General features: G+C 47.1%; 1 protein-coding gene across 6 annotated transcripts in view; it reads right to left on the reverse strand.

The window, feature by feature from the left end:
* Positions 1 to 248: 248 nt before the first annotated feature.
* The window catches only part of ZC3H7B (zinc finger CCCH-type containing 7B), a 46501-nt gene continuing 25646 nt past the window's right edge, over positions 249 to 21103 (reverse strand). For all 6 annotated transcript variants that reach the window (XM_051784209.1, XM_051784210.1, XM_051784208.1 and 3 more), the window contains exons 15-23: positions 20816 to 20916; positions 19950 to 20131; positions 16188 to 16273; positions 10634 to 10767; positions 9296 to 9401; positions 8127 to 8235; positions 6243 to 6376; positions 5306 to 5469; positions 249 to 4536 (exon numbers count right to left, since the gene is read on the reverse strand). In XM_051784209.1, coding sequence (XP_051640169.1) covers positions 4344 to 4536; positions 5306 to 5469; positions 6243 to 6376; positions 8127 to 8235; positions 9296 to 9401; positions 10634 to 10767; positions 16188 to 16273; positions 19950 to 20131; positions 20816 to 20916 — 1209 coding nt within the window. In that variant the 3' untranslated portion in view covers positions 249 to 4343. The remainder of the gene's footprint in view (positions 4537 to 5305; positions 5470 to 6242; positions 6377 to 8126; positions 8236 to 9295; positions 9402 to 10633; positions 10768 to 16187; positions 16274 to 19949; positions 20132 to 20815; positions 20917 to 21103) is intronic.

Consider the following 21103-nt stretch of genomic DNA (forward strand, 5'->3'; position numbering starts at 1 on the left):
ACCTTAAATACACCTAAAGTTCACAAGAACTGTGTGCCTGATGAAGAACTGCATAATCTGTTAATACACACATAGGCAATTTTCCACTCAGCAAGAAGAACAGATTATACCTAAAGATGGGAGAAAGCCAAAGTGATCCAATGTTTAATGTGCTCTTTTACTTCCCTCCTCACAGCAGGGAAACCCGAAACCAAGATAAAAACCCTTTGCAGGCTATTTGAAAAACACAAACACACACTGGATCAGGAGACGGTTTAAAGTGCACACTTTTATTTTCTATTACAAAGGCTATAAGAAGCAAGTTTGGTTTTTTTCTTTATTTAAGAACAAAAACGTTGTTAAAACATCTACATTATTATCCTGATACTAGACCTTATGAAAGATACTAAGTTCTTTTTTAATAGTAAAGCGTGGTATTCTTAAATTATATTAATACAAAGACATATTAAAGGACTCAAAATCATTACTACCCAGCTCAAAACTGCAGCATCCCCTTGCTATCTTTTCCTTTCGCTTGCTAAAATCCATCCATTTTTGACATACAGTTTCATACAAGCTAAGTAGGGTATTTTCTGTTGTTTGTTTGTTTGTTTTTTTTATTTCCCCCTGTAAAGGTCAGGTTAACTCCAATGCCAGTGTCACTTAAATCCCTGCCCCTACCAAAGAATTTGGGAAAAGAGTTTCACTAAGTCCTTCAGCATTTAATAAGTTTCTGCTCTGTGTGAATGTCTGTGGTTATTTTACGGGATAGGAAATTTTCTTCTAATGTTACAAAATTAGAACATCACTTCTTTTGTTAATAACCCTCAAATTTGGTTCTGTGCTGCAGAATTTTCTTCTCTCACATGAATGAAGAAGAGAGAGTTATCAGAGTCTTGTGAACACACCACTAACGCAGCCCTACAATTTGTGGTTTATCTGTTGTAGGGCTGTGAGCGCTGAGCAGTTTTGCTGAGAGCACATGTGTGCTGAAGAAAACCCTCTTGGCTTGATAAAGCGAGCCTAAGAAGTCAAGTGTGAACCTTCCTGTCTTTCACAATGTCCCTTTAAATAATACAAGCAAAGCCTTACCATTAAAACTTAACTCGCTAGCTAGCAGTATAATACTCTCTCACTGAGACAGGACTGCAAGGACATCCTAAGGGGTTTCAAAAATGTGAACAGGGAAACCTGTCCCATCTCAAAATTTATACATATCTATATAAAACCCTCCCCTCTTTTGTTATTTTCCTTTCCCTATGCCAAATAAAAGTCTTCATATTTAAACTGGAGATGCTGCGTTTCCTGGCCCGAGTCCTTTTCCTTTACCCTCATTTTAAAAGATTCCTTTGATACCACACACATATAATATTATATATAGAGATATATTTAATACCTGTGTATATATGCTTCATGGGAGGGGTCACATATATACACACTAAAACAAGTCTGGTGACAAAGTACTGCAACACCACAGACCAGGTTATCATATCAGGGAAAACAAAAAGAGACACTCAACACAACCCCCATGACTGTGGGCCTACTTCACCTCACCTCACCTCACCTCACCTTACCTTACCTCACTTCACCTCACCTCACCTCACCTCACCCATGCTCTCCCTCTCCCCACCTCGGCCCCAGCCCGAACCTCCAAAACCTTGCCGAGCAGCTTGTCTCTTGTTGCAGAGATGGGGAGAGGGGATAGCGACACACCCCATAACTTAAACAAGTCCTCATATGGAAATCATGGCTCAGCAAACATTAGAGTCACACTAGAGATGCAGGTTTGTTTTAAAAATAAAAAATACATTCCAATGTTCCCCAATCCAGATTTTCTTCCTTGGCATCTCTGCCCAAGAAGAGCAGAACAAGATAACCCAGGAGCTGATGCCTGCCTTCTCCTGTCTCTGTCTGTAAAGCTGACCACTTGAGCACAAGGATGACCGGGAGAAGGTACCACAAAGGACAGAGAAGAAAATATAGCACCTGACCACTCAAAAACTGCCGTCTGATATTGCTCATACCAAACCAATGACTACCATCCGCATTTTAAGGGAGAGGAAAATAGCTCTGTGGGGAAGTGGTTGAGTTGTCCCAGGAAGTGGTTGAGTCGCCATCCCTGGAGGTATTTGGAAAGACATGTAGATGTGACAATTAGAGATGTGGTTTAGTCTAGGGACTTGGCAGTGCAGGGTTAATGACTGGACTTGATGATCTTTGAGTTCTTTTCCAACCTCAGCAATTCAAAGTGCAGAGGCACATTCAGTTTCCTTAGAGCACATTATCTCTCTGGAAAGACTCCAGACTAGCATGTAGAGCACTCTGTTCCATAACTGGACAGTAACCACCCCAGTGGAGCCAAAGTACCTCCCTGAAGGCTGGTTTAGAAAGGTGACAGCTGCCCCCACAGCATCTGCTGCATTTTCACATCTCCCAATTTCCACATCTCATCTCTCCTGGAGCTGTGAACCCCAATGATATGGGAGCAGGGAGGAAAGAGGGAGACCCAGCAATGCCAAAGCACCAAGCAGTTCAGGGCCAGATTGTATTTACCATGGACACAGCACCGCCAGCCCCAAGGAGTCCAAGACTGCTGTCCAGGGAGACTCTGTATGAAAAAGACATCCCTGGTGCAGGCTAGGAGGGAGATGTGTTTGTGTTTGAGTGGATGGTGCCATCCCTGCATACAAAACTGCAAAGCACAGCTGGACTGCAGAAGAGAGGAGAGGGAAGCTCAGGACAGGACACATGTTTACTGCTTACAGGAAGAGACCACTAGAAAGGACAAGGCTGGCATTCAGAGCAGTACTGCCTCTTCCTGCTGCCACTATAAAAGCCAAAAATCCTGGCCCAGAGCTCACCATCACTGCTTCCCCCATCAGGGCATACATCAGGCAGGGCAGGAGCAGGCACATGGCTGGGTCCCACCGTGCCACTCACTCTCAAACACTGTCCGTGCCCTGGGTCACGTCCTGGCTGCACTGTGCATCTGCAAGCTCCCTGCCCTGGCTCTGAGGAGGAGAGAGCTGGACCTCTGGTGCTGGTAAGTGGTTCCAGTTGGATTATCATCAGCTAAATATCACCCATGCTCCATCACTGCTCGATGGTGTCCTTTTAAATAGGTTCCCACCCAGGTCTTCTGGCAGTGCAGGGAAAAACACAGCTCTAAGTAACCAGAAGCACACATCATTTAAAGAGCAAAAAGGGAACATCATTACCTCCCTTCCTTCTCTTCAGGACACAAGGCAACACAGAAACACAGGCTCCTTTTGGTTACAGCCTTCCTCCTGACTGATACTGCTGCATGGACTACAGTGACATAGGGTGTGTCACAGACAACCTTCTAGATGGGTTCAATCTTATTTGCAGTAGTCCCATCAGCCAAAAAACAAAACCAAAATTATTTACCCTGAATACTTGCCACACAGTGAGAAAGACATCTAATGAAGAGTCACCAATTTCCTTTCTGGATACAGTCAGCTGGAACAGTCTGAAGTCACCTACAACACAGTTCCCACTGCTGCAAGCAGTTTCATTACTTTGCTGCTTTTACCCGCACTGCTACACCACAGGTTGTTATCTTCCTCAACACCAGTTTATGCCACAGGGCAATATAGACAGCAGGAGTTTAAGCCTAGATGTTTTAAAGCCAGATCTAGTGGTTTTCCTTCTTTGCACCTAAATTCCTAATTCTTCTGGTACTGAACTCCCGGGAGAGCAGGAAGGCTGCAGCAGGATGAGTGGGGTTTGCTCTGCAGCACTGAAAAAAGGAGCACATGAAATTCATGGTCATCTTGCCACCAGATATCATAAAATCATAGAATCATAGAATGGCCTGGGTTGGAAGGGACCTTAAAGACCACTTAGTTCCAATCCCCCTGTCCAAGGACACCTTCCACTAGACCATGTTGCTCAGAGCTCTATCCAACCTCGCCTTGAACACTTCGGGGGATGGGGCATCCACAACTTCTCTGGCCCTTTCTCTCAGCTCTGTCCTCCAGACCTGCGCAGTTGTACTCTGAAGGACAGAGCAGTGACACAAGGAGAAATGCTCTGGTTTGCAGCCCAGTACAAACTGAATTAATTCCTTTGGACAGTGAAAACAAAAAGATGGAGTGGAGGGAGAATTTGGGGGAAAGAAAGGAGAAAAGATGGATCACAAACTCGGTGAGCATGGCGTTTGCTGGCCAAGGAGAATCAAATTCACAAATTCATTCATCACTAATAAATCATCGTCTCATAATCTTAAAACAAAAGAAAAGAAAAAGTTCTCTTTGCAAGACACTGATCTCGCTCTCCCTGCTACTGCCACTCGGAAAACCCACTCCGTATTTCTGCAGCTGACAGGCTCCCCCCTGTCCTTACTATACACCATCCCGCAATAGGAAGTTGTATTTCCCAAAGTCGTCATCCCTGGGGCAGAGCAGCATGTCCTTGCGGGCTTTGGCCAGTTTCTGTTTCAGCACTTCCCTCCGGTCCAGCCACTCCGTCAGTTCGTCCTGGCCATGGGCATAGCGACACTCCTCTCCCTCAGGACAGGCCTTGTTCTTCTGGAACCTGCCAGCACAAGAAGCACGGTCAAGAGGGTACCCCCAGGATGGGGTTATGAGCTCCCTGTCTGGGATACTCGATCAGGACCCACTGAAACATGCTGTGAATTCTCCTTTTTAAGGGTGAGACAATTCTTACAAACCCATGCAGCTGGGAAAAGCAACAGAGACTGGCAACAGAAACAGAGTGATGAAAAGAGCAGTGGCTATGAGGGGATTTAGTTATGAGCACAAAACAATGTGAGCTGGACCTGGACCAGCAGGGATGAGGAGAAACCAGTGCACAAGAAAGGAAATGCCAGGTAACCACCACAAAGACAGAGCTTTCTCTAACCAAAATGGCATCTAACCTTCTCAGGGCACCTCAAGGTGATGATTCAGAGGGTGTGAGCATTCAAACCATTTAATAAGGCACCTGGGATTCCCCCACGCGCTAGGCCAAGTTGGACTGTTCAGCAGCCAGAGAGCTGAGAGCATCCTGGCTATGGAGGGCACAGGTGCAGACATGAAACTTGCTCTCCTTTTCTAAAGATACATGCTCAGGAGTGTATTTTTATCCCTCAGTATTGTGGCTGAGCACCTCTGGGATCCAAAAGCAGCCTCACTGTAACCCAAATCCATCATCTCATCCCACTCCTCCTCTATGCAGAAGTCTCTGTGAGAGTGAACTCTGTGAGAGTGAACTCTGTGAGAGGATGAGGAGGGATGACAAAGGTGCTGGGCCTGTTACCCCGTCCCTGCAGCAGCAGCACAGGAGGGAGATGAGACAGCGGTACCTTTCGCAGAGCCGGAATTCGCCCATGGGGAAGCGGTAGGTCCAGCAGCTGGAGTCACTGTCTGAGGTGAAGACCTTTTCCTTGTGCTTTTCCGACTGGATGTGCTGCTGCCATTGCTTCTTGCTGTTGCTGTTCTTCCCGCAGAGCCAGCAGTGGTAGCCCATCTAACCGGTGCAGACAGGGCAAAGGGCCAGTCAGTGTGCTGACATTCACATCTATCTGCCTTTCCTGTGCTGGCACTGCCTCTCCCCCCTCTCCTTCCAGAGCATCCTGGAAACTCCACTCAGTCTACGACTTCCCCCACTTCTCTGCCATGTCATCTTCAGGGAACTGTGCTGTCACTAAAGGGAAACTAAGGAGATGCTCTGTTGGCATCTACCTATGGCCCAAACAGGCTCAGCAGACAGGGCAGCTCAGTTCACGGACATGGTCCCCCTACCCCTGCTGATGGCCCCAGTGGGGTCTCACTGCAGGGTCCCCAGGTGCACAGGCAACGCAGGACTCTTCAGGAGCACAAAGCCTTACACCAGCAAGGAGTCTAAGGAGGCACATCTGCCTTTAGTTTTCCAAGGCTGCTGTGCTCCCAACCCAGCTCTTCTCCAAACTTCTTCCTTTTCCAACAGGCCTGTAATGGTTTTGCCAGCTTGCCCAGGAGCAGGCAGGAAGCCTGGAGAGAGGCTGAGCCCACACAAAAGGGAACCTAAGGTAGACTCCTACTGACTTGAGGATTAACAGAAAAGCCATTGCAGAGCCTTGCTGACCCCAGGTCAATCTCTTCTTGCCTCAGCTGTGCTGCCCTTGTGCTGCTCCAAGCCATCCATTTAACCTACATTAGAAGAGAAATGCAGCCCCCACTAGCTCACACCTGGAGCACAGGAGAACAGCAGGCTGTCAGCACTGAGGAGGAAGAATACAGAACAAGAGATCAGCTGATTACCATGATGTCAGCATAGTCGGTGGGCATCTGGATCTGCTTCTCCCCTTCTCGCGAGGTGAGTGGTGTTCCCTCTCCAGGCTTCCCAGGATTGTGTTTCTTTAGCCACATGTCATAGGTCTGCTGCATATCTAGTACTGCACAAAGGCGACCCATGAAGTCACTCAGACAACCTCCCACACCATGCACAAACTATGAGAAAAGGACGAACGCTGGGGCAGCCCTTCCCTCCCCTCGCCCGCACAGCAGCAACAGACCGAAGGTCTGCGCTTGGGAGGCCCCATGTCACCTCCTCAGATGAGACCCCTGGGGAGAGGAACCAAATTCACATGACACCACCTGGTATGGGGGGTGTCTTCTATCAGTTGAAAGGCAACTGTGACAGCAGCTACACAAAATTGTCAGGAAGGTAGGAAAGTGCCTCAAGTTCTCCATAGAATTCACCCCACAAGACAATTCTCCATCAGGCCTGGTTCTGCTTGACATCAGAAGACATCTCACTCCAGCCAGGAAGCTAAGGCTGGGGCTGGTTTCAGATCTGTCCCTTTCCTCTAAGCCTAAGCTTCATCCTCAGCGCTAGAGAGGGAGAAGAGCCCTTAAGCAAGCTGGCCACAGGAAGCATTGAGGAGGGGAGAAAGACCTAATGATAGCTTGCTCCAAGTTCATAACCTGCCCAGAGGACAACAGTAATTGTCTCTTGTGGCTTTTGGTTTAAAACCCACTCAGCAAACCAGTGGGAAAGGAAATTTGAGGTGGAAGCTTTAACTACGCATCTGCCTTTCCAAGATCAGCTCCTGAGAGAGCCTATGGAAACACAAATGTATGGAAACACAAATGTTTGCAGACACCAATACGATGCTCTAAGTGCAATGCATTAGTTATTTACTCCTTGCTCAAGGGGTAATTGAGGAACTTGAGGCAATAGGAACTTAAGAATAATGAATGCAAATTCCCCCCAAGTGAAACAACACTGTCCTTAGAAGATTCACCTTTGTGCTTAAGCAAACACGCCCACACTGGTCTGATGTGCTTTAAAGGCCTCAGCAACAAAATGATTTGAACTGTAACAAGTAACAGTTTGGCCCAGCAGAGAGAAAGACCCTCCATAGAATCATAAAGACCAAACAAACTCAGGGCAGGCTTGAAATCCTTTAGGCTTTTCTGCATCTCCCACAGTGGCAGGTGAACACCTGGACAACTGGTCCTTTTTCCCCAGCTTGCTGTTAGTCTGAATAAACAATGATTGCTGCCATAGCTGGCCATCCAGGACACAGGCAACCCCCCAGCTATCCCCCAGATGGTAAGCTGGGAACCTGCATAATTAAATAGAGACAAATTCCTCCAAAAAAGTCACCACCCAACGACGTTCTCGTTCAGGATGTCAGCTCCACCCCTTTGAGTACAATGCCATGAGTAGGGAGTGCCACAGCCCAGGAGCAAGGAATATGAAGTGAAACAGGCAAGAAAGCCAAGGCAGACAGAAGACAGACAAGAGAGATACAGGAGCAGCTACAGGCCAGGACTGGTGCTTTGGCAGAGCTCCATACAGAGCCAGGCCTGGGACTTTACAGGCAACTGGAGGGACAGCACAGGGTGGATTCAAAAGTGCTGCAGAAAGAGAGGGCAGGAATGGAGCAAAGCAAGACATGGGACCAATGTGCACAAGTCTCAGAGCAAGGGACTCAAATATACATGCACATTTACAAAAAGAGCAGCTCTAAATTACTGTAGACAAGACCTGTCCCTTAATCCCACCTAAGCTCATGGGAGCAGCCCTGTCCAGCTCCATCTCTGTTGTCCAGAGTATGTCTTAAAAAACCCTGCATCCACTCCCCAAATGCCCTCTTCCCTCTCCCTAGACTCTCTGGCCCACATTTCCCCACTCACTTTTATTTTCTTTCATGAAGGTCCACATGTCTCTCTCCTCAGGGCTGTGGGCAAAGGAGCAGTTGCCCACATACTGGCATTTCCTGCCATTCTGTGCATGGATACACAACTGTTAAAAAGACAGAGAGAAAAATTTAGCATCAGCACAAATACTCCTTGGTAGAGGGGAAAGTGGGTTCAATAATCAGCTGGGGCATTAAATTGCACACAGGAAACGTTGCAAACACGACACTTCATACATCATTAACTCATGCTTCTTTTCCTCAATCTTCAGATGACATAAACATGCAGGCAGCTCAGTTCAGCACCTGTTCCATTTCCACAGGTGACCAGGTGCAGGTACAGGTCAAGAGAGCAGGGAGCAACCTGGGTTGACCTCATAGTGTCTCCTGCTGGTCAAGCTGCTGGCCCCCAAAGGTGACTCATTCTCCAACCATCTCCAAGTGGGTGAAGAGTGGCCTTACAGGTTGCTTAGTGCACCACACTAGTGTGCACATAACTTTACCTCACAGCTACCAACAGCATCAGTGCCAGAGAAAAGGAGAAGTTTCCAAGCATCATATTGACTGATCATCCCTTCTCCCCCAGTCCTGGCACCACAGGAGGACATATCATAGGGTAGGGGGAAGGAGCTTCTCCTTTCAGAAAAAATGAAAGAAGAGGAAGAGAGAAGCTATCTATCACCACATTTGGGGCTGGGGTTGGAGGTTAGATATCTGTAACTTTCCTCACAGCACGTGGCTTTTTTAGCTCTTCTTAGAGTTTTACTTTCAAAACCCATTGTGAGCAAGTTTCACAATCTACAGCAGCCCAGCCACAGCAAAGGCAGGGACTGGCTTCTCCTAAGTGTCTCTCCTCTCACCCATATTGAGAAACCCTGACCTAAGGGGACACTTAAATTTCATTCCCAAACCCTGTGCCAGCCAGAGATGCACTAACAGTTCTTGTTATGCTTTAACAGCAACTTCAAAAACTCGCATATGTGCATGGAGTGGTTTAAATGGGTGTTGCTCCTTCTTCTGCTCCACCTTTTTGCTGGATGTGTTTTGTTGCCATCAGTCTGTCCTTACCTCCCATCTCAGCCTCCCTGCCAGGCCTGCAAGGGACCAGCCCTCGAAGCTGTACCATGGTGGAAGGGAAGGGGAAGGGGCATCTGGCATGGGGCTTACATCATATTGCTGTGGGAAGTTGCGGGTGGGAGGCAGTGGTCGGACTGACACCCACTTCTTCTTTGCTTTGGACATCACCAGCAGGACACGGCGTTCCTTTGTCCAGCTGAAGAAGAGAGAATAAATCAAGAGAGGCATAAGGAAGAGCAGAACAAGGGTTCTTTACCTCAGAGACCCTTAAATATTGAGAGCTGACCAGATCCTGCTGTCCAGCTTGTCTCTGCACTATCTGGTTGCTCCTAGACATGCACATCTGTGATGGAGAAGCTACAAGAAGGGTGTTTAAGGAGGACTTCTCCCTGTACATATTACCTATTTCCTAGGATATTTTTTCTCAAAAAGCCACAAAAATCTCCCCCAAATCTCACATGACATCACCACGGATTACTAACCCTTTGACACAGCCAATTCTTGTGCAATCAGTTTCATGAAAAACACTTGGGAATATTTTCTGCTTGAAAGGTGCAATAGAAATGCAAGTTGTTACAAGCACTGTCTTATGGACAGGTGCCAGGAAGTATTAATTCTCCTGCAGCTCCAGCAAGTGATTACCAGGAGAAACCCTGGGCAAAAGCCCCAGCTCTATTCAGCAGCTGCACAAAGAGGTGTTATTTTTCCCATTCCAGGAAGCAATCCTCACCTCCTCATTTCCTCTAGAAACTGCTGCTTCTGTCTCTTCTTCAACAGAAGTCTTACATTTCCAATAGTATGCTGGACTGTGCCTCTGTGGCTTGTGTTATGGGAAGAGAAGTCCTATAAACCCTTCCATCCCAACCTGACAGACTGCCTGGGTGAGACAGGCCACAGTTTTCATGACCCAACAGTTACTTCCCAGACAATATTCCTCTTGCAGAGGGCTTATAAGAAAGATGGGAATAAATTTTTTAGTAGGGCCTGTAGTTATAAGACAAGGGGTAATGGCTTGAAACTGAAAGATGGTAGATTCAGACAAGATATAAAAAAGGAACTTTTTATGATGAGGGTGTTGAAACACTGGCACAACCCAGAGACGTGGTGGATGCCCCATCCCTGTAAACTTTCAAGGTCAGGCTGGACAAGGCTCTGAGCAACCTGATCTAGTTGAAGATGCCCCTGTTCATTGCAAGAGGACTGAACTAGATGACCTTTAAAGGTTCCTCTCAATCTGAACTGTTCTGTGATTCAATAATTCTATCACACCAAACATTCTTATGGGCCCCAAGGAGCTGAGAGGTGCAAATAGACATGACATGCATCACAGAAGAGCAATCAAAGCAATGAAAAAGCCAAGGAAACTAATTCAAAATCAAGCAGAATGCTTGAAGAGGGGTGAGGGAAAGAGAAAGTTGCATTGCTCACCAGTGGCGGGCTTTGGCACTACAGTACTTGAGGTCTTTATCTGGCTCCACCAGCTGCCCATTCCTCCAGCACTGGCCACACACAAATTTCATCTGGAGGTCAAAGGTGCTTGACGTGGGAGTCCGAGGAGAAGCCTGGGGAAAAGAACCACAGTCTCAGGCACACAGAGCCAAAATGCACTCCCCAAACCTGCCACAGTCATGCTGGCAGCTCCCCGCACGCCCATGTGCCAGCGACAGGCCAGATTAAATCAGAGACAGCCTAGCTCTTCTTTGCCAGTGTTAGCTGGTGGCCCATTGAGATTCCAGACAGGAGCAAAACCACTGCTTGCTTCAGCATGATTTCCTGGGCTTTGACATCTGGCTGAAAACACAGACAGTCTGACAGCTTCCAGCACTGACCAGGCCTGGCTGTGAAACCCCTGCAGCCTATCTCCGCGTACAGATAAGCTCTGTGAGACCTGCCCCAGCACTTATCCCCACTTCCCTGCAGGGAGGGCAATCCATGTCCTGCTCACTGCTTGTAGAGAGAGCTTGGTCACACAGCTGAGAGAGCCCCCTCAGGAGGAAGCCAGACCATGCCACAGTGCAGGATCCACCACTCCTGCTTTTGGACCAACAGGCTCATGCCATATATACCATTTGACACCATGAAGTCAGAGCTGGGTCCTCTTGTTGATATCCTTCCAAGCCATTTCTGGGCAGGTTTCCATCTCTCACGGTTTCTCTGCACTGGGTTTCACAAGCAGGTAATCACAGTCTCTGGACAGAGGTACAATGCATGTATTTCACACCTGCTCAGCCACTGCACTTATTGATCCCACCATGAGAAGGCTGGTTTGGGATTATGACTAACGGATTGTGGAGAAAAAAAAACAAACCAGGAGCCAGTCCCATATCACTGCTGCCTCATGTTTTCTGAGCAAACCTCTGGAAAGCTGTTTGCATTCTGTATCACCCCTGGAAGACATAAGGCTGATGTCTCCCGTTCACTTCCAAACCAAAGAGCAAACCCGACTGCATGCCAGTGGCCCCGGGCCTGGGAGTATGTGAGAGTACAAAAGAACACCCTGGTCATCCAGCTGGCCATGAAGCACAAAGGTCATGCACCAGTAAAACAGTCCTCTGACTGCAAACTGCATCAGCAGCCCGTCCCACCTGCCATGCCTCGGCTTCTAACCCTGAGCATCTCACAATGAGCAGACATTGCAAGTCATGCCCCTGAAGAGCAGGATTCTGCCAGCAAATGATTAGCAATAGCATGGACCCTGTATACATCCTCTGACAAAGGGAAAACAGCAAGCACAGGCAACGCAAAATCAAAGCATCTCCGAGGAAACGCCACATCAGCTATTGACTACCACTCTGCATCCTCCAGACCTAGTCTTTTGCAGAAGCAGAGCTGACATATAAAAAGTCTTCTGTCACTGTGAAAAGCTGATCAGAGAGCTGACCTTTGTCTGTGCTGACTACAAGAGGCCATCAGTGCTCTGATGTCCCAGCAAAAGGACCCTACTAGGGAATCAGCATCTCTCTTGAAAAGCAGCAGTGATTCTCTGCTCCTCTGTAAGACAGCCTTTTTGGTGGCTCCCAGCACATGACTCATTCACCTATGCTGGTGATCTGTCAGCTTCCACCTGTGCTGGTGACCACCAAGAACACATCAAAGTGGCTGGTTGTGGGATGAGTAGAGTTGAGACCTGGGCTATCATGGAAGGCAATAAGGTGCCTCCTTCTGAGATGTGCAGCCTTCAAACAGTAGTTTTAATCTCCTCTTGGTCTCCAAAGGAAATGACACTACAGCTCACTACTCACCCATCAAACCTATATGCCTAAGGTAACAAAATGGCACTGCTGGCATATTCCTTTTTATCAGTCCCATGCTCTCCTCCTGGTGACAGATCTCTCAGCACAGTCAGAAAGCTTTGCTCAAACCTACTGACCCAGCAAAAATAAAAACTGAGTGGCTCCAGAAGGGAAAATAGATCAGAGATAAAAAGAATGTCTCTCAGGTAGTTCAGTAATCTGGGCTGCTTTTTCCACAAATTCTTAACCAAAAGAAGCCCCATGCATTTCTTCATCTGAGTCATGCAAACTGGTGATCAATCCAGTGGGCATGTATGCTCCCAGGATATTAGGAGCCAAGCAAAAAATCAAAGCTGCTGCTGTTAATTCTACATGACTGTATTTGTAAAGGCAAGACATACCTGGCAGGCTGCTGATAACCAACAGTGTGGAAATTGTATCACATGAGGCAAAAGTGCCATGGGCTATGGCACCACCCCTTGCTATGAAGCCAATATAGTGTTTGCTATACACCATGACAACCAAATAAATAAAAGTCTTTGGCATGCTCTCCACTTCAGGCTCTGCAGAAAGCAACAGCCCCAGCATGGCCACTCGTGTCTCCCAACTTCAGGAACCTGTCTCAGTCTGGAGGAGCCACATGCCTCAGGGGACTACATGAGGAGCCCATGTTACTCGGCCACACAACTGAGCAAGCTGCACCTGGGGGCACGTACCCCTTATTAGAGACTTTTCTTTCCTCTCCATGCTTAAATTAATAATTCTGAGGTCAGCTTTCATGGGGTTCTGCAGCTGGCTAAGGGAGTAAAAACAAATTAGCCCTTGAAAACCAGAAAAAATCACGGCTACAACCCCTCAATTCACAGGAATGCTATGGGAGACACCCAGCTACCTACAACAGTCCCTCCTGCTGATTGCCCCTTCAGTCTGCAGCCACTGGGTTACTCCCACAGCAGCTTCTATGGGACCAAATTTGTGGAGTCAGGTGCAAGATTCCTGGCAGGTGCTTAGCAAGCAGTGTATTTTCATCTTCCACTTCTTGCTAAGCCTCCTGACCTGCTCGCAGCTACTGGGCTCCTGCCTGCTGCCTGCCTCTTTTCTCCACAACTGGACAGCCCCAGCTGCTAACTGAGTCCAACTGGCAGCCGTGACAAAACTGCAGCAAAATCCCCCAGAGCGACCTTGCTTCCGCTGACCAGAGGGCACCAGGGTGACAGTGGATCACACAGGATGGTGGGAAGGAGGAGTCTGTTTTTACAGCACTCCTGGGAAGTTGTCTTTGCCAGGCAGCCAACTTTGAAAGCTGGAAGGATGCTGAGAAAACTCTGAGTCACGTTAGCCTGCTTGGACAGGAGAAAACAATGACAAAAGTAAACATCTCTCAACAGATAGTTAGCCCTGCCCGCAGGGTCTTCGGCAGCAAGCCAGGGTCTCATCCCAAAGCACAGCTCTGTGGCTCAGGACGTGCTCATGCCAAAGCCATGGTTTGCTATTTGCAAACACATGCATCTGACCGACTTGACTCTGTCTCCCTGACCAGTGCCAGTGCCAGGCTGCCAATCCCCACAGACAGCTGGTGCTGCCGCTGGTAGGCATTTTCTGACCATATCAACACGGCTGCTGTTTCGCCTCCACACCCTGGAAGGGTCCAGCTCTGTGACAGGCATTTGTGGGGTACAACCAGACTTTGCCACTGGCCATCAGCCCTAACACTGCTCACAGGGCCAAGAAAGTGTAGCTCTCTGCCCATTCCCTGATGTAGCAGGCTCTGGCATTTTGTTTCCTGATCCTCTGCCCCGTGCAAGCCCCAGCAGCCAGAAATGGAACCCTCACTCAGTATCCAGATCCCACGTGCTTCAGAGGACGTGCTCTGACCATGTCTGCTGTTCAGCTTGTTCTTCCAACAGCAGCACCTCCAGACAAAGGTGAATTTGAAGCTGCAAGGCTTACAGGAAAAAAAGCTGTCCGTGTATTTTTTTTATCCCCTCATTATGCACAGAGAATGGCCAGAGAGAGCTTTCTGGAAAATGCAGGTAGATCCACAGCAGGCAGGAGAGAATCGGTCTCTAGACTGCACTCCTGGGGCAGGCATTGCTGATACAAATCCAACTGCTGTCACAAACTGCTGCAAATTCACGCTTACTTTCCTTCCTTGTGGAGATGCAGGCCCCTCCCTCTGTCCCCACACCACACAGAAAGAAATCACAGCCAGCTCTGTCTGCAGGAACCATTCAGATCATCCAGGCTCACTTCTCATATAATATAGGATGTAGAAACTTGTCTTTCTCAGCTTCCTGAGAAGCTAGAACATATTTCTTAAGCAAGTCAGTTTTGGGAACTAGAGACCTTGGTTATTCTGAACTGCTGCTTTCCATTCCACTCCCCCACCATTTCAGACCACAACAGCTGCACAGGTTTGTTGCTGAGCATCCCCTCAAAGATGACTCCATCTCATGCAGCATAACCAACACATACGTGGACACAGAGCCCACTGCAAGCATCAGTGCAGCCACCTGCATCTTTCCTGTTGGGCTAAGCCATGCTCATCAGACCTGCTTTTCCCCAGCATCAGGGCCCTATAGCCTTTAGAACACTTCTGTTGGCCCACAACCTAGACAAAAACCAGCTCCTACACACCACATGAGTGACTCAGATTCCTCTCCTATAAAACGCCTCTTCCTCAGGATGCTTACAGACTGCATTCAGTGCTGGTCTCTGCAGAGAGACTCCTGGGTGACAGGTTCCAGATGAAGGTGAAACACCCTTGTTTTGACAATAAGGCATAGACCAAGGGGTGGTGAGCTCAGGCCTTCACAAGAGGAAAGAAGGCAGTCAAATGGGAACAAAGAGGATTCACAGCACTTTCCCCGCTATTCCGCAGGGGAAAGAAGTGCTCCTATGCCTGAGCGCTTGCTAGGAGGCATGAAGTTTCTCATCTTGTCAGACATATTTTATGACAGTAATTAAAGAATGAAAAACTCCTTGTTTTAATGGCAAAAACTGCTTTAGTTCAACCTCAGGGCTGGGAATTGCTCTCATTGGGTGGGCTCTGGTCCTACACTACAGAGCTCCCCTTTGGGGAAAAAAAAGGGTAAGGCAGCACTGCCCATAACCAACAAGTTGTAAGAAAGTAAACAAAAAAGCGCCCTTTGCTTATAACACACCTCTCCAGGGAAAGTTCTTGGCAGTGCTGGAGGGTGCAGCCAGAGGCATCCTCTCCCACACTGAGAGACTGGTGGCACAAAGGCAAAGCTCACAGCCTCCTCCTGGTAAAGCACCATTAAAATCTCTGCCCAGCCTCAACAGCATCTCAACAGACTGGAAGTTCCACCTACTCCTGTATTTATATCAGTCCTGTGGGTCGAGTCATTTCTTAGAGTCCTTCAAACTGCTCTATCGTCCCTTGGCCACTAAAGGGCAGCAGGACACCTTTGGTCCCCACTCTGTGTGGCCACAGTCCTAAAATCTCCCAATTCCACTAGCAAGGTGCCACAGGAAGCACCATTCTCTGTGTGTTGCCCTGCGTATCCTGGAGGATTCACCCCACCATGGAACAAAGCAGATAACAACGCTGCAAAACAAGGCACAAAGCTCAACACCAGCACAGCAACTGGGAAAGCTCTCAGCTGTCTTCCTCCTCAATGGCAAGCCTGGGACCTATCAGGCACAGTAGTGAGAGGGAAAGGGAGAAAGGGCTGGAACTCCTGGGAGCAAAACCAGGCTGCAAGCCCTAGATACACCTTACTTACCATGCTGTTGGCTGGTTTGCTGGCATGTGCCTCCATCTGCTGCCAGTACTTTTTAGATTCCTGCACGATATCTTCATGGGTCATTCCTGGGAACACAAAGGAGACAGAACTGAATTACCTTGCTTTGACCAACACAAGAGAGGGGTTGCAGGACTTCTTACATTTGGGCTTAGTAATCCCTGAGTGGCTGACAGCTTCTGACAGTCTCCCTGTAGTGTCAGGACATGAGCTGTGAGGGGATCCATCATGGAACATGTTTAATCCCAGGCTAAGGAAGATCCTCTCTCTACACAAGCCAAACAAAAGGAGAAGAGTTGGGTCTCTTGAGTTTCTGCTCAGGCTGTCTGCAAAGGACCCAGCTGCTGCCTCTGGGACAATAATTTTTCACTAGGGGTCAAGAGCTTGACAAAGGCTGTCCCTGAATGCCATATCAACAGATTCTACAGAGGCTCCTGAAGACAATGCTTTGTTACCATTGATCTACTGTATAACGGAGTTTTTGCCACTAGGTTGGAAGATCACAGATATCCCAGTGAGGCATCTAGCACCTACAAGACCCCGGAAGTCTCACCTATTCCAGGCTGGGATTAATTAGCCTGTTACACCTTCAAGTTGATGGGGCTGCCCATCAATTAGTGGGCAAAGCAGAAAGTTGAAATTCAACATATACAAACATCAAGCACAACCAAGGCAGCAAGGAAAGACCAACAGTGCAAAACCAACCAAGGAACAGCTGCTAGTATGTAACCAGCAAGGAAAGAGCTGCAAGGTTTCAGGTATCAGAAATGCAACATCAGACAACAAAAAGGGTTAGTCAGACCTTATGTAAGGAATTAACTCCTGACCAGCTCAAGTGGTGAGGGAACAGCCTCTGTTAGCACCAACCAGCCAGATGGGCCCTATGACTCTCAGAGCACTAAACAGCAAGAAAAAACTGTGTAAGGGTAGGAACTGTTTGGTCAATGTGAAGACTGTGACAAAAAAGCCCATGTTATTTAAGTGCTATAAAGACCCAAGATAGCTGCCAAAACAAACTGAAGCAAATATCTTGCAACAGCCAGCTGACTGCAACAAGCGGGGTGCTGAGGATGGCCTTGATGCAGCACCACCAGGACACAGAGGTTGCAAAACTGATCACTTTGCTTATGCCTACAGCTTTTATTACTGAAGTGAGGTGTTCCCCAGATATACTACATGGTCATGATCTTTGATCTGGGAGCCAGCATGTTCCAGAACTTAAGGGCCACCAAACATAAGTTTCATCTCAGCTTAGGCTGTATGTAACTTGGATAAGTTGCATCATTCCTGATCGCAGTTACCTCCGGCTGTTCAGGTCCCTGCCAGGCAACAATACTGCCATTTGCACAGGGCTTGGACAGGATGAAAAACATTCAGGGAACTTTACTATTATTCAAGAGCATTTGCTAATGCCTTTAAAATGGCAGCTGCTACACAGCTGGTACTGCTCGCAGATCAGAGCTGTTTGTAAATTTTCTCCTTTTTAAACATTAATTCCAGAAGAAATAGTGTAGAGTTAGAAAAACTGCAACTTCTTCTTTCGTGTCCAAATATTCCAGGGTTGGACACAATGCTGATCTGCACTTTGGGAACAAAAACTATAAAACTGGGAAAACCACAGGAAAAAAGTTAACATGCTGCACTGGACTTGGCAGGGAAAGGACCAAAGCACCTCCGATCTTCTCCATTCTGCACACCTGCACTGTGGTCCTTGGGGTGCAGAACCAATGGGAGAAGCATACACAGGTCTTGTCAGAAGACTGAATTTCAAATTAAATTCTTAGCAAGTGACTGTCTTCTTTCAGTCCCAGAAATTTGAACTAACTCAACAATACAGTCTAGAAATGTGGTGGCTGGGGAAAAAAAAACTCCTCCCAAATGTGAAAGGATGTTTGCCAATCTACCAGCTCTCCAAAGCATGAACTGTCACAAAGAAATGATCTGAGAACCAAAAGGCCCATGTGTTGATTACTTATAATATTTCAGTATCTTTTGAAACATCATTAGTGAGGACAAAGACTCTGATTTCCACTGATGGAAGAAGATAGCAAGATATGTCTGTGAAAAGCCACAGTGAACAACAAAACAGTCCTGTCTATCCAATTTTCACATCTCGGGAACCTTTGCTCCACTAATATGATCCTTTATCCTCATGAACAAAGCCAAAAGCTCTGTAAAAGCTCAGATGGCTGTGGAATGTTTCAAATGCTAGCTGTTATGAATGATGCCCTCTTCCTATTCTTGCTAAGCAAACAGCCCTCAACTGAAACTCTCTACTCCAAAGCTAAAGCATTCTTAGAGAATGGCAACAACTATCTTTCATCTCTGTTTCCATAATGAAGGCTACACTTAGGAGAGGTAATAAACTACCACTCCAGGAAGGCAAACTCACAAGGAGAGCAGGGTCATATATACAGCCCTGCAGAAAAAAACCCACAAGATAATGGCTCTTGCATTGTTGGAAAAGATGGAAATAAGCATAGGGCTTACTGACCACCTCTGCAGCTCTTAACTCATGGCTTATTTCATCTCCTCAGCTCCCCTTTTGAAATCACTTCTTCAAGTAATGAAGGTAAGAAGAAAAAAATCAGTCTAACTATTTCTTCTACAGGCTGAAGAGGAAGGAAGACGGAGGGAAGAAGGGAGTAAAGAAACTTTTCTAAAAAAATCCCCAAACAAAATAACAAAAATGAACCAACCATGGGGTGGGGAAAAGAGCAAGGTGCTTGAATATTAGAATGCCCAGAGTACTACAAGCAGTATCATAAGCATATAGGGCAGCAGTGGTGGCCTACAGCACACAGGCAACGTGTTATCTTACAAACGCTGGAGTTATAATTTTTTAATTTTTGAGGCCACAAGTAAATGAGGTCAAACAACAAGAATAAAAGATGGCATTTGGCATAGAGCCACACTTGTTCATCACTGTCGCTCATGAGCTGAAGCCAAGGCCAAGGACTGAACTGAACATTAGTTATGACATCAAAGAATGGTGAGAAACATCCATAATGTGCTTCCTTTCTGAAGTACTCCCATTACTCGGCTGGGTGTTGCACTAAACAAGAGCCTCTGATGAAAAAAGCTGTAGGTAGCACTGTGGGCGGACCAGTATCTACACAGTCAACAGGAGAGCAGCCAGAGAAACCCTCCAACATGTCAGTCAGAGACAAAGGACCGAAAGTGCCAGATGTGGCAGTGTCATTACATGAGTGCCCTGAATATACTGTTTGCAAAAGTCCCTTCAGAGGCATCTCATCAAAGGCTTTTTGGGAAACACCAAGTATCTTGTCATTTTCCACTGTTGATGAATTTGTTTTGAGAAACTGGAGATGCACAGCCTTCCTTTATATAACTAACTGCTTTGTCACCTGTGCATACTGCCATTCTCACTGCAGCAGATAGTCACTCAGGGGTCCAACTGCTATTTGCACAAGATTTAAGCACCAAAATACCTTTTAGGATTCAGTTCTACCTAATAATAATTTTAATTCATTCAGCTGGTCCCAAGGGATAGGCTTCCTGGTCTACAAATTATAATAGCACATGTAAAGGGACAAGGGCCAAATCACCTCATAGAACACCTTGGTCCTCTCTTCTGTGTCCCTGAGGAGGCAGAGTAAGTATATGCACAGGCAAATGACAACCTCTCAGTACTCCTAAATCACCCTCTTCCCCTCTCAACTGGCCCTGGGTACACACTGGAAGAAACTCAGGTATACACAACACCAGCCAAGTCACACTCACCTGAATATTGCTGCAGCAGCCAGACCTTGAGCTCAATGAAACTGTGAGCAAAGTGGCAGCTGTCCTCACGAAGGCAGCCATAACGCACCTCATGTCGGCACACGTCAAACTGGAAGTGCTCTTGGAACTGACGGATTTTGGAATATTTCAGGGAGGTGGAACGCACAATGTGGACCAGACACCTGCAGCCAGGCCAGAGAAACATGAAGCACCAGAAGATCAAACCCTCCCCACCTCCTCCTTTCATGTGACATCCAGACATTTGACTGGGCAGGCAGAAAATCAACTCTGGGAGAGAAAGATTCCCTCTGGAAAAAGCAAGCCCCTGTCCTCCTACCCTATCAAGCCTGGGTAGGTACTTTCAATCTCCTCAGCACATGGGTGATGCTCTGCTTTAGTTCAGAGATCAGACACATTTCAAAATATGCAACAAAGATACCAACTCCTCAGGCTCAGCAAGTCCCGAAATCTCAGGATGCCAGGGACCAGGAGGAATTGTATAACTATGTACTTGACATGTTTGTTATACTTGTTTTCCTAAACATTCACTACCAGCCAGTCACAAGCAGGATCCTGAGCTACAGGATCTTTGTTTTGACCTTTATGTAAAGGCCAAACTGAAAGGCAAATTAAGTCAATGGAAAACTTGGTATACTGACACCAAAGGGCTTTGCTGATGCCTGAAATCCTTCAGCACCAGCAGCAAAAACACAGGGTGAAGCCCACAGTGCTATTTATCATGCTTTGAGCTGCCCTATGATTGGAACCCATGGGGAGAAAAGAAAGAAAGAGACCAGGGCCCTGGAGTTAAACTGGCTGGACTTGTGAGAAATTGTTCCCATCAGCACAAAAAACTGTTCACTCACTTGTTGTCATGGAAACTGTGCTTGGCAGAAAGGTTGGAGCAGACAGATGGTGTGTCCTTGGTCCCTTTGCTGATAATCCGGGGTTTGCTGTCAAAGCAAATCTGAGAAGAGAAGAATTAGCATGCTGGGAAAATCTTAGAGAGCAGTAAACCAGAGCCACTTCACTTGGAAGAGGAAGAAGAACCAGAGCCAGCCTATTCTAATGTTCGAAGTCAGAAAGAAGTCTGGTGAAAACTTTGTGGTAGGGCTTTAAAATAAAGCAAGTGAATTTCTGGAAAAGCTTCCGGA

This window comes from Manacus candei, unplaced genomic scaffold (genome assembly GCF_025592945.1).
Source record: "Manacus candei isolate 608988 ecotype Guabito, Panama unplaced genomic scaffold, ASM2559294v1 h1tg000018l, whole genome shotgun sequence".
NCBI lineage: Eukaryota > Metazoa > Chordata > Aves > Passeriformes > Pipridae > Manacus > Manacus candei.